At 32.9% G+C, this 12,425-nt stretch overlaps 1 protein-coding gene across 2 annotated transcripts in view; it reads left to right on the top strand.

The window, feature by feature from the left end:
- The window catches only part of LOC143250296 (cold shock domain-containing protein E1-like), a 49,742-nt gene that overhangs the window by 12,204 nt on the left and 25,113 nt on the right, over positions 1-12,425 (top strand). For both annotated transcript variants that reach the window (XM_076500756.1, XM_076500761.1), the window contains exons 5-8: positions 769-923; positions 1,098-1,349; positions 5,911-5,994; positions 10,091-10,260. In XM_076500756.1, the coding sequence (XP_076356871.1) occupies positions 769-923; positions 1,098-1,349; positions 5,911-5,994; positions 10,091-10,260 (661 nt within the window). The remainder of the gene's footprint in view (positions 1-768; positions 924-1,097; positions 1,350-5,910; positions 5,995-10,090; positions 10,261-12,425) is intronic.

Genomic DNA, 12,425 nt, shown 5'->3' with positions numbered 1-12,425 from the left:
AAGATCCATGTGACAAGTGGACATACACATAAGTATTTGTGTTGGATTTCATGGATTAGTTCTGAAAAGGGGGTATAGTTCATGTAAAAAATGTCTTGCTTAATCAATTTTAGAGTTGTTTTGATGCATGCATGAATTGGTGACTGTTTTTGAAATCTTGTAATTTAAATTTTCATGCAAGTATGCAAGTTGATAAGATTTATTTCTTAAAGAAAACATTCTGTAGTTATCTACATAATTCCTTTATTGTATGTAAACATTTTTGCTATTGCAACAAAGAAAAGTAAAACAGTTGTTAGATTTTATATTTTGAAGTTATCATAAAGTATAAGCTATGAAAAATATTTAATATTTTAAAGTATTGAATCTTTCATTTACTAACAGAAACTTGAATGATACCAAAATTAATGCTTAACAGTATTTTTTTAAAAATCACAGGATTTTTAAATAGCAGCAAACAGTTTTAATTAAAGATGTCCAAATTACTGTATTTTTGTAATGACGTAATGCATAGAAAGAATATAGTTTTATTAAAATAATGGTTGAAGAAAAATTCCTATTTAAGTGGACACTTTTTGAACAGTTAACAAGTCTGTGTGTGTGTGTAATATTTGTGTATGAGGACTTAAATGCATTTATCAGAAACCATTATGGATAAGTAACTTGCAACAAGTAACAGATCCATATTATTACAAGCTCTGAAAATTATCTGTCATAGTTTTATCTGGTTTGTAAGAAATATCAATTAGATTTTTTTTTTAAATTTAGATTCTGTTGAGTTTGAAATGACATATGATCGAAGAACTGGTAAACCCATTGCCAGTTCTGTTGCAAAAATCTCACCTGAGGCACTGTGTGATGAAGTTTTAAGTGATTACAGAGTTTCTGGCTTTGTGACAACAGAAGTTACTGATGGTTCTGAGGTACGGGTTTTTGAGTTATTAAAAGTAGTATAAATATGTAATAATAATAATGATGATGATTATTTATGATAAACTTTATCCATTTTTCTCTCAGTTTTCTCTGTATAATGCTGGTATCCTTAATCTTGAAGAGCCCTAACAAGCTTGTAAAAGCATTGTTCATACTTTTTATAGGGACGTGTGGCATATGAGAATCGAGGGGAATGTTTTTTCCTTCCGTATACTAAGGATGATCTTGAGTATTCGAACCAACACCTGAAAGCAAAAGATAAGGTTGCTTTTTTTATAGCAACTGACAAAAAATCTGGAAGTCTTCATGCAAGAAAAGTTAGATTAGAAAAGCCACAACCAGAGAGATATCAGGGGGTAGTATGTGCTTTGAAAGAAACCTTTGGATTTATAGAAAGAGCTGATGTAGTGAAAGAGGTAAAATCTATTGCTATTTAAAGTGATATGAATTGTTTTTAGCAAGGAATGTACATTGATCTGTGTGTGTAATACCTGGGTCTCTTTTTTTCTTAACTGTGATTTGTGATTACTGGACCCCTCTCTGAACATGTCATTAAAATGTATGTTATTATTCAATGTTTTATGATATTTGTGTTTTAGTTCCTTTATTTCAAGAAAACTTTATTTGGTTTTGTTGTCTAATGATGCATCAGCATTTCCAAGTGTCACATTTTTGTCATTGTAATTTAAGTTTTGTATATTTGTTTTCAGTGTAACTGCTCTGTTTTTACATGCTTCCTTCAAAAAATGCATATTAGAAATGTCTAATAATTTTGAAGTTGTTGTCCAAACTACCAAACTACTTCAGTTCATGAGGTGAAGAATGGTATGTCCACAAAACCATTCTGTTGAAGATTAATGTGCCAATGATGGTGTAATATTTCCTAGGGACACCCTTTAGTTAATAACACTGCTCAAGGACAGGAAACAAAAGTAAAATGCTAATTATGACAATGAGAAGTTGTGATGTTCTCATTTCATTTTGAAAAGAAAACCAGTGGATAAAATTGTTTAAAACCTGACAAGGAGTTTTGAAAGAATGTAGTTTGAGAAAAATTAAGGTTTGATTTTTTTTTTCTACTATAATAAAAATTGTTTGCATTCATTGTAAATAGTTCACCTTCAAGGTGATTTTTCATTTTGAAGAAGAAAAAACTACATTGTAGAACAGTTCATGTTTCACGTGTTTAATCTTTAGGACCTTCTAACAGTATATGAAAAGTTCTTTTAAGGTAAATGTTTGTATTTTGTTTTCCATTTTCTTTAAAATAGGTTTGAAACTATAAGGGTAGAGAAAAAAATTTAATACTTAACATGAAACTCATCTTACATTTCAACTATTCAGTTTGAGTGCATATAAATAAACAGTGAATTTATTGGAAATAATCGTCAAAATAATTTCATTCTTTGGATACAAAATACTTGTAATCTTCAAAACAACCATACTGATATTTATGAAGATAAGAAAGCTCAGTTATCAAGACACACAATAGTGTATCACTTGGCCAAGACAACCAGTTGCAAGACACAGTGTGTGTAACTAACAAAAATGATAGCTTAGTGATTTCCCCCTCTGTATCTCAGGCTATGGTAATCCAAACTGTCATGTTTTTAATAGATGTGCTCTACTGGACTCTCACTTCACATACCATATTTCAAGGCAGTCCATTAAGGAACACCTGAGATATCTCAAATTTTGATTGTGTGTACAAGAAGTATGAAAAATTTTTGAGAGAAAAACATATTTAAATTTTAGAGAATTTTTAAAAACTTGGTATTCCAATAAATCTCTTCAATCTACAACTAGCAATTAGGAATCTCATTTGGTTTAAATGTAAGCCACATGTGCAAAGTTATGCAACAAAAACATTCCTCACATTTGAAGAATTTTTGTGCATGCCTGTACAAAAAGTCATTTAAGTAATCAGTATAACATTTTGTACTATAGCTGACACAGAACTAAAAGTAGACTGTTTTTACCTTTTGTAACTTGGATTAAAGATGTTTGATTCATAGCAGCAAAACCGTAAGGTGAAAGGATTTGTAGATGCATAAGTATTGGTTAACCAAGTGAATTAGTTTAGCAGTTTTTAGTTCAAGTCTTCAAAAGAATCATACAGACATCCTTTCTACATTTGCAATCACTAATCACTTTTTGAGTGGCAAGAAGCACTGTACAGATGTGCATGTGTTTTGTATGCCAATTGGTCAACATTTTTCTTTATACTATAGACTTTTATCTTTATTTCTTTATTTATAGGTGCCTTTTTCCTAGAATATTGTGGATTTCACTTTGTGGTGAATGGTTTCTGACCAGATTTGTTTTTTTAAATCTGTACTGTTCATCATGTGACCATGGTTGATGTCGGTTACTTTGTAACTTTGTAGCTTCTTATTTCATGCACAGTTTCAGATGTTGACATGTAATGTGTGTCAATGGCTTGTGACCCCTTTCCTGTCACAGACTTTAAAATACAACTCCAGATACCTCCAGGTTTTCATTTAAGTACTTCATCATGTCATGACTGTGTGTATGTAAACATATAATGCAGTTTGTCCATCATGCTGAGATGTTTCTTCTATATACCATTCTCCAAATGAGGTTCCCGACAGGTTAGAGATGGTCCAGCTCAATAAACCTTACTTCTAGCCAAAATCCCTCTTCCTACAGTAGACTTGAATGTAAAGTGCCCAGTGCCATTAGGTTTTGGACTAGAGATGTACCCCTGGTTTGTGTTTCTTTTTCCTACTGTCTGCTGGGTGTCAGTTCCCAATGAATCTGGTGTTACTCATAGCTGGATGCAGCACATGTATTTCCACTTCTGTATGTCCAGATATCTTCATCCTTCTACAGAATGGAAAAACCATACCCAGTGATGACAGGTTTTGGACTGGAGATGTCATACTACTAGGGTTTGTCTTGTTCCTACCATCCTCTTGAATCTGTTTTGTAATGGATCTAGTGTTGGTTGGGTTGGAAATAAGCAAGTAGAGATGGATTTTGGGATGTAAGATCATTTTCTCTACCATATCCTGTTTTGAGATGAAGAGGTTGGTGATCTTACCATGGAAGTAGTGGATAATTCCAGATACCACCAGATGTTTGAGGTTGAACTACTACAAGTCTGTTGTGCCATAGCGTCTATTCTAAGAGGTTCCATTAACTCTATCAATATGCCCTCAATCGATTTGATTAACTATGTGGTCTCTTTTGGTGCTTCTTAAAGCATGTATGGGATTTTAGCCACTTTGTGAGGAGAGGTAAGATACCTAATTGGAAGTTAACATTTACCTCAATTTAAAATGTTTTTCCTTCCACATTTTCATCCCAGTCTCCCCACTTTTGGCAAAATCTGATGTAGGTTCAGTGTTAAAGTGAGTAACAAGTGTAATTGTGGAGATGGTGTATTAATTATGATAGGGGTTGTGTTATGCTTCTGCTGGTAAGAGCTGCTACATAATCATTTATTTATGGATATGCATAAGAGGGAGGCAGAAAGCTAGTAGTGAGTGCTGAACATTTGCAATTAAAAAAAGGTGTTTTGCAAGATGAGGTGTTTATTGGTAATACATTTTCAGTTTAGGAAAATGTTAACGTTTACAAGGCACGCTCTGGTAACATTATTCAATTAAGTGTTTTACATTCATGGCCAGTCTTGGTGGTTAAATTACATATAGTTTAGTAATCCCACCATCAAAACAAAATACGATATAGCTTAAGAACATATACATTTTCCTGTAGTTTTTGGTTTTTCTTAGTTTTGTAATGATGGCAATTTATGTGCCATACCACAAATGATTACTTGGTAATCACTAAGGTAGCATTTCTCAAACTGAGGTTTTTCAAGGTGGGAGGATACAAGTCATGCAAAATTTCCCAAATGTTTAAAAAATATGATTTGTATAATAAAGAAAAAAATTCATAAAGTTAAATGTATATGAATTAAATCATTTAATTTTGGAATACAGGTATTTCATGTACATAAAATAATGTTCGAAAAAAAAAAAAAAAAAGGCAGATAGGTTTGAATGCCTGCAAAGAAAAAAATTAAACTGACAAGAGGTCCTTCCTTGTATTACTAATATTTTAGAACTAGTGCACTAAATATTTGTTCAGCTGCTTGTTTACATTATTAGGAATGAAGCTACTGTGGTTTGGAGACAAAATATCACTTTTTAACTTTATTAAACACATTTTATTTGTGTATGGTTCTACTGTTATGTTCATCTTGGTTTAAATGCTTGCTGTTTGATATTGCATGTACTTAAATACTATTTAAGTTTATGTTTTTAAATACATTTTTTTGCATTTCGTGTTCTTAACAAATGTAAAAAGATACGACTCAAAACCGCTTTGTTCATTTTTCTGGCATATAAGTTTTTGATTTTATATATATATCACTGGAAGGTGTTCTTTCTTGAACATAAAAGAATCACTGCATTATATACAAGAAAAAGTATTGAAATATTAAATAGAAATAAATTTGTGAATGGACAAAAGTATTCATCAGTCATTAGATTTCACTTAAAAATATTAAGAGTCCAGTTTGTTGTTGAGGATGTGAAAGTCTTGAACATTATGATGTTAAATGCAACATTAATTTATCAACTGAGATAATAACCTTTGTTATTACTGTGTTCTATTCTTAGAGGTCTTCTCATCCTTTAAAGATTAAGTGTTGGTTTGGGGTCAGACCAAGCACTGTTAGCTTCTTAATTTATATTGTAATTAAATTAAAAACATCTAGAGAATGTTTCACCCATGCCAGTGTTACTTCTACGTTTTTATAATTTTTTCTGTTCATTTTAACTTACTGTTCTTACACATTCACTGTCACATAAAATAAGCATGGAAAATATTTTATTATAAAGTATTATAATAAAATTAATTGGCTGTGGGTTTCAGATTATAATTTGTAGTTTGATGGCTGAGAAAAAGTTTCAAACTTATAACTCTAATAGTTACATTGTCTTGCAGATATTTTTTCACTCGAGTGAATGTAAAGAGTTTCGAAATTTAGATCTTGGAGCAGATGTAGAGTTCAGCATACAGACAAGGAATGTGAGTACATTAAAGTTTAGTACAGTACATTCTTTTGGCAACAGCTCTTGAATTTTTAGCAGCAACTTACTAAAGTATTATCTTTTATCATTTAAAATTTTGGTAATAATAGTTCATATCTGTACCATTGTTCTATTATACGTGGTTGTTTGTTCATGATTTTGGCCTTCAATCAGTTTCAAGCTATCAATTTCAAATACTTATAAACATTTCAATGTCTATTATATACTGTGTATGAAAGAACTTTACCTTCTAAGTTTATCATCCCAGTAGTTTAGTAATTTTATTATATGACATTCATTAACTTATTACAAGAAAGACATTTATTAACTCTTTCTGGACTTGAGGGGCATTGCATATATCCCTTGAATTTTCTTTCTCACAGTGAAAATACTTAACCACATTGCATGAAACTTGGAACAAGCTAGTTAAACAGTATCTGGTTTCCTTTTAAGAATTTGTTTTACAAGACATTTTTTTGGTTTAAGACATTGTTTTAAAGTAACATTAGGCTTTTAATAGTCTTCAATGTTAATCAGAATGTTCAGCTTTGTTTAACTAGTTGGAATTGTCACCACTTCCAAATTTTAACTAGTAAAGACACTTTATAAAAGTTAAAAGATTTATCTCTGACCTGTGACTTGAAAATACAACCAGGTCAGGCTAAGCAACAGTGTTTTTACTAACAGTATTCTTGGTCATGATCAACTATATCTAATAAATATAGTGTTTTTTTTAATAGTTTAATTTTCTAAGTAAATATCAAATGTTTCTTTTTTCCCCCCATTAAATCTATTTTATTTATTTTCTCTACCCTGTCTCTATATGGATTTGCTATAATGGTTGTGGCATGAAACTACAAATTTTAATCCTATAAAGCTTGTACCAGACTCAGCCTATTTATACATAATTTTTGTGTTTTATTGCCCTTTGAACTGTTTCTGACTAATAATCCTGCTACACAACTTGTAAATCACTCTACAAATGCATAGCTCATGCAGCTGTATTCAGTGATGTTATGTATAGCTCATGCAGCTGTATTCAGTGATGTTATGTATAGCTCATGCAGCTGTATTCAGTGATGTTATGTACAAGCTCCTTATTAGCATACCTTAGATAAAATAATGAAAAACAATATTTTCACAAGTTATTCTTGTCTAGCCTGATAAGTTTCTACCTTAACTTTGTAAACTTAGTTGATATGGTTGACCTCTTAACAACCATTAAAAAACAATTGTTGTGTATACCTTATGCTATGACATTGAAAATATAGAAACAGTGCCTTGTAATAACAAAACCTCAAGCAGATAAAAAAAGAAGAGAAGATTTAGGTAATTTATATTATCAAGGGTTGAAAATTTTCTGGAAGATGAAAATCTATTCATTGGAATAGATATAACAAATTGGTGAACTTGAGAATCCTTGGAGCTGTATTTAAATATATGCTTGAACTTTTTCTTCACAGATCACAAGATAAAACATCAGTTCTAAAATATTTTTAATTGAAAAGGCTGTATATTTAAAAAATGTTCTGCAGGCCAGAAAAGGTTCAATATTTTAGTGAGCTACTTTGACCACTTATACTAAAATGTGGTAAATTAAGAAAATATTTATATTTTATTTAAAATTAACATTTTGTTATCACTTAAGGTTTGTATAATTATGATAAACCAAAAACTTTTTTTAATGTATGTTAAGATAGTTTTTGCTTTATCTGAATTATATGTTTATAATATAGATAATATATCTATTACATATGTTTAAGAACATTAACTTTTTAATGGCATTGTTTCAACAAGCAAGATATTGTTGCACTTCTTCTAGTGTGATTCCTTTGCAGGTAAAAATGGCCCCAGCAGTTCTAATGAATATAATACTCTAATATTTTGTAGTTATAATTTGTTTCTAATGTTGTAGCCCTTTCATAACAGGCTTGGTATAATATATGCAAGTTTCTCTACACACTTGTACACACTAAGTATTTGTGTTATATCTCTAAATACAGCATGCATATCTTACCCACAATTTGGTAGACCTTAAGTAAAGATTGAAAGCTTTTTGTACACAAAAAATCAGACTTTTTAATGAAATATTTTCACTAAATATCTGTTTGTGAAAATAGTCTTTTTTTTATTACCAGTCTGACTGCAAAGTAATTTCATGTTATGATTAAAAACTATTCTTCATCCCAAAAATCTCATATTTGCATAATCTCTAAAACTTTCTAAATACATTTGAAATGTTTGTCTTCAGTAATAGTTTATATTTTGTTAATTCTTTGTACTCTGACTATGGGGGGTCTGTAATTTAACCAATTTCGTAATCATCACAAAAAATTGGGAAACAAATATAAATTGTTCCTTATAGATTTTTGGCTGCTGATCATGAAAATCACATCCAAAGTTGCCCATCACATACCTTTTCATTGAAATCTTCAGTTGTTTTGCTACAATGGAAAAATGATATCAGGGCAACTGGAATCCATTAATGCTTGCTGACTACTGTTGGACACTGCAACGTGATGCACCGGACATTGAATACAAACAAAAATCAGGAGCAAAACACTTTGAATTATGTTTAACTTAATAGCATATTAGAAACATAAACGCAATTAAATATGTTACTGCCGGTAAACAGTTAACTGTCTATATCTCGGAGTTCCTACGTGATGAAGCAAAACCAAAACTATATTTGTGCATACCCACCAGGTACCTGTCTCAATCAGCAAAAACTTTTCAAAAAAATTGTTGTACAGTGTTATCACTATTTAGAAATAAATTATTAAACTTATTTTTCTTCAAACAGAATAATTAATTAAGAAGTAAAGCAAACAGTTATCTCTTCTCACAATGACTTTTGTACTCGGTTCTTACTGGACATAGGTTGCTAAGCTTTTAAAATTTTGCACGTGGAGGATATCAGACAAAATTTTCTTTACGTTATATGTATAAAGTTGAATAACCAAAAATCATGAATAACTACAGTGATACTGTAGAATTCTAGTAAAAATTTATAAAGCTTACTAACTAAAATTTATGTAGATTTTTTAAAATACAAAACTTCGAGCAAACTAAAGACAACCTACCTCATTGAAGTCATGGATTGAAAGAACATTTGAAAGATTAAAATGGTGGGGAGAAACCACTCTGGGGAGACAAAGCTGTTGATTGGTTGTTCACATGGCATATATTGGAGTGAGTGTATATAAGGGACTGTTTCAAAAAATAGAAATAGTTGAATGGGGCCACCATGTTTGATTCAGTACATACATATCTCAGCAAAATAAAAAGATATGGGGTTCTCAATTTATATTTTTATTGTCAGTATTAGTAATTTGAGTTCCTAATTTATACAAAATTATAAGATTAGTACTTTGACATCACAAAAAATCTAATTTCAAACATTACTCCATTCAACATACCTTGTGACTTGCTAAAATCTATATTAAGATGTTCTTTTAATATTTACTTTTACATTAAGAAGTTAATTCATATAAGTATTAGTTTAAATTATAAGCTACAATTTGATTCCAAACATATTGACATAAATTCTTAAAATGGTAGTTCAGTAAAATTTTGAATGCAAGTTAACAAATGTGATGGCATAGCCTTTTACCCTTGACCTATTGTGAAGGAGTTAAAGTACTTGTTAGTTTTGATATAACACAAAATACTGTAGCATTATTATTATAAAGTAAAATAGCAATTTTCCATAACAAAAAAAAATCTAAGTATCACTTAGAAAAGTACATCTTAAGAGTATGACACTATTAGATTTCTCTCTTTTTTTTCATCTTAAAATCATGATGTGAATATTCTTTGAAATTAATTGCATTTGATTTAGTGTTGGAGAAACTTAGGGACCCATGAGAAAGTTTGTTGCTAAATTTTTGTAACTGGTAAGATAGATAAACAGTATGTTGAGCAAATTGTAATTAGTATCCAAACAGGTGTATTTATTAAAATATTTTAAAGTTTGTTGAACGTAAATAGTGGATAAAATGAAATACTAAAGCAATTCTATTCATTTTAAAACAGGCTTATGCTTATGTTTTGAACTTTTCACCCCTTTTTCCTTTTTGTATATTCCTTTCTAGAATAAAGAGGTTGCAGTGAACGTCACTTGTTTACCCTCAGGAACTGTTGTTTTTGAGGACATTGATTCAGAAGAAGTTATTGGCCGGGTAATTGAACCCATTGAACGTTGCCAAAGTCGGCAACAAAATGACCCATTGTCTGGAAAAATTCAGTATCATTTTGGGGGAAGGTGAGATATTACTTTACATATGAATAATATATTTGTTGTATATCTGTTTTTCTATTGTAATTAAATTTTTTTGACATGGAAACAATTGAGATTTCTTAAAATGTATTAACAAGGGTTGTTTTTTTATGAATAAATAACATTCAAAACTTTGCCAAACCCTCTTCAATGTTTCCAATGTCAGAGATTCGGCCACTCAAAGACATCTTGTCGTGGTTCCCTGACATGTGCTCATTGTGGAGGCAAGGACCACGATGCCTATGACTGTGACATGAACCCATATTGCGTAAACTGCAATGGTTCTCACCCCTCTTACTTTCATTCTTGCCCAAAATTGTTGGAGGAAAAAGAGGTGCAGCATTTGAAAACGACACATAACATTAGTTATCCTGAGGCTCGGAAATTGCTGTCCACAACTCCATCTCGGACATATGCTGCTGCACTTCATTCCACAACTACAGTGGGAGTGCAGACAGATCTCTCTGTGCCTCCAAGAGAATCGTTTTCAAAACAAATGAAAAGCCTTTTGACCTCCGTGGTTAAAAAGGTTGTTGAATCGACTTCCACACCCATCTCTGTTCCTCCCATACCTTCCAACAAACCTCAAGATCCACGTCCTTCAGTTTCAAATACAGGAATTTCTTCTGATACATCTTTTTCTCCCACCACAAGAGACAAAACAATTATTCGTTCGCGTCCTCAGTCACTGGATTCCCCTTCCAATAACAAAAACCTGCCCACTTGACCCAGAGCAGGATCCATGGAGGTTGATAGACCTCCTCCGACTAAAGACAGCAAAGAAAAAAGACGTGGTCGTAAACCGAAGGGTTCTCCAGCCACTTCACCTACCCATTCTTAAAAATGGCCACCTTGATACAATGGAACTGTCTAGGTTTACGTTCTAATCTGGATGATATCAAAACGCTGATTGCTTCCTACCATCCTGTTTGACTTTCTTTACAAGAAACATTTCTCAAAACTGCTGATACTGTCTCCATTCGGCAGTTTTCTCTGTACAGAAATGACAGGTTGTGTGATGGTCGAGTACATGGAGGGGTGGCACTGTTGGTTGATCAACACGTGCCCACCCTGTCTTTGTCACTCAACACACCCTTGGAGGCTGTAGCCATCCGTGTTTCCTTGGGTCATACCATCACTGTTTGTTCTCTGTACCTGTCCCCTGGAGAGACATATGATCAATCAGATCTTGATGCTTTCGTTGAACAATTGCCATCTCCATTTCTAATCCTAGGGGATTTTAATGGACATCATCCCCTCTGGGAAGTGCTATTATTGATGGAAGGGGCGATCTGTAGAGCGGATGCTCTCTGATCACAATCTTTCTCTTTTCAATACTGGTTCTTCCACTTACTTTCATGCACCTAATCACTCCTTTACCGCTATTGATCTCTCAGTTTGCTCCCCTTCATTATTCTCCCATTTTTCATGGAAGTTTGACAGTAATCCACTAGGCAGTGATCATTTTCCGATCCTTTTGAGAGAGACTGGCCGTGGTCGATGCCACCTACCCGCATGCCCGGTGGAAGCTGGATCAGGCAACTGGTCCACTTTCACTGCTCTCACAGAATTTGATCCTGCCATCGTAAATCAGCCATCAATAGGCGACTGTGTAGCAGCGGTAACTGACTGTATTACACATGCAGCTGCTCAGTGTATTCCTAAAACCTCGACACGTTTTCCACGATATCCTCGTCCGTGGTGGAATCCTGCTTGCCACTTAGCAGCGGAAGGCTCAAAAGCAGGCCTGGGATACTTTTCGTAGATATCCCACACTTTCAAACCGGGTTGCTTTCCAACGGGCCGAGCACATGCTAGGTGGGTAAGGCGTCAAAGCCAGAAGGAATCTTGGATTAAGTTCACAACAAGCATATCTTCTACCACCAGTTCCAAGATCATATGGGACAGGATTCGAAAGGTTAATGGGCACTACAATTCTGTCTCCCTCTCAATCTTACTCTCTGATGGTCAGGAGGTGACTGATGTTCGGAACATCGCTAACACTCTAGGTGAAAGCTTTTGCCGGGTATCTAGCACTTCTGCTTGTTCCTCCACCTTCCTGGCCATCAAGACTCGGGCAGAGCGATCACCTCTTTCCTTTCAAACTGACTGTTTCTTTGACTATAATTGTCCCTTTACCCTGGTGGAAC

Source organism: Tachypleus tridentatus, chromosome 1 (assembly GCF_004210375.1).
Source record: "Tachypleus tridentatus isolate NWPU-2018 chromosome 1, ASM421037v1, whole genome shotgun sequence".
NCBI lineage: Eukaryota > Metazoa > Arthropoda > Merostomata > Xiphosura > Limulidae > Tachypleus > Tachypleus tridentatus.
This window is presented reverse-complemented; position numbering and strand designations above follow the sequence as displayed.